Genomic DNA, 1,033 nt, shown 5'->3' on the forward strand with positions numbered 1-1,033 from the left:
CGCCTCTGCGTCCAGCCCCCAGGGGCTGCATTATCCCATCGGGGGATCTGCCCCCCCCCCCAGCCCACCACATGCCACGTGGTACTCACAATGACGTCGAACTTGGAGTAGATGTCCACGACCCGACCTACGGCACAGAGAAGAATGGCAGGCTGGCGAGACGCTGAATATGGACAGGACCCAACCCCAACCCTGGCATGGTGCTACCCCCATTACAGGACTGGTGCACTGGCTCCCAACTTCACTGCACCTGACTCGTCCACCACGGGCAGGGCAGAGACACGGTTCTGCACGAAGATGCCGAGGGCCACGTAGATGGGCGTGGTGGTGCGCACCATCGCGATGTTGCTGTAGGTGCCAATCTGCAGCTCCTCCAGCGTCTTGGACATGAACTCCGGCTTCGGGACCTCTGTGATCTGCAGGGGCCAGGGAGTCAGGCACAGCTGCCCGGTTTGGCCCTCCACCCTGGGAATCGCCATCCCCGCCCCCAGAACTCACAAAGAGATTGAGGAACTTGAGGATGCGCTTGTGTGTGAGGATGTAGAGGGTGTTGCCTGAGTCAGGGTCGATGACAGGCAGGCGGTGAATCTTGTTGTGGATGAGCGAGGAGACCGCGTCGAAGAGGCTGCCGGGGAGACGTGGAGAGGTGACCCATGGCTGCCTGGCATCGCCTGCCGGCCCCTTCCTCCCCACCCAGCGGCATGGGGCTCACCTGGCATTCGGGGAGATGCACACCAGAGGCTTGAAGGAGTCTTGCAAGTAGACCTCTACCGGGTGAAAGAAAAGCACAGACTCAGCCAGGTAAGGCCGGTGCCACGTGCAAGGCCGGTGGGTAGTGCTGCTGCCAAAGGAACCCACGGGAGAGCCCTGTCCCCTCCACAGGCTCCCCATGCAACACCGCCCCCATTCCCTGCCACACCCCCGGCCCCTCATACCTCTCCACGTCTCTATTTTATGCTCCTCCAGTTCGTAGATCTGCACCTGGAAACACAGGGCGAGTTAGTCCTGGCAGAGGTGCGGCAGGGCCCCCACA

General features: G+C 62.0%; 1 protein-coding gene across 1 annotated transcript in view; it reads right to left on the minus strand.

Annotated features, from left to right (window-relative positions):
* PRKAG1 (protein kinase AMP-activated non-catalytic subunit gamma 1) overlaps nucleotides 1-1,033 on the minus strand; it is a 3,223-nt gene that overhangs the window by 1,564 nt on the left and 626 nt on the right. Inside the window, exons 4-8 of the mRNA XM_006035191.3 lie at nucleotides 936-981; nucleotides 713-767; nucleotides 499-625; nucleotides 251-416; nucleotides 90-127 (exon numbers count right to left, since the gene is read on the minus strand). Of these exons, the coding sequence (XP_006035253.1) occupies nucleotides 90-127; nucleotides 251-416; nucleotides 499-625; nucleotides 713-767; nucleotides 936-981 (432 nt within the window). The remainder of the gene's footprint in view (nucleotides 1-89; nucleotides 128-250; nucleotides 417-498; nucleotides 626-712; nucleotides 768-935; nucleotides 982-1,033) is intronic.

The sequence above is a fragment of the Alligator sinensis genome, unplaced genomic scaffold, assembly GCF_000455745.1.
Source record: "Alligator sinensis unplaced genomic scaffold, ASM45574v1 scaffold1065_1, whole genome shotgun sequence".
Taxonomy (NCBI): domain Eukaryota; kingdom Metazoa; phylum Chordata; order Crocodylia; family Alligatoridae; genus Alligator; species Alligator sinensis.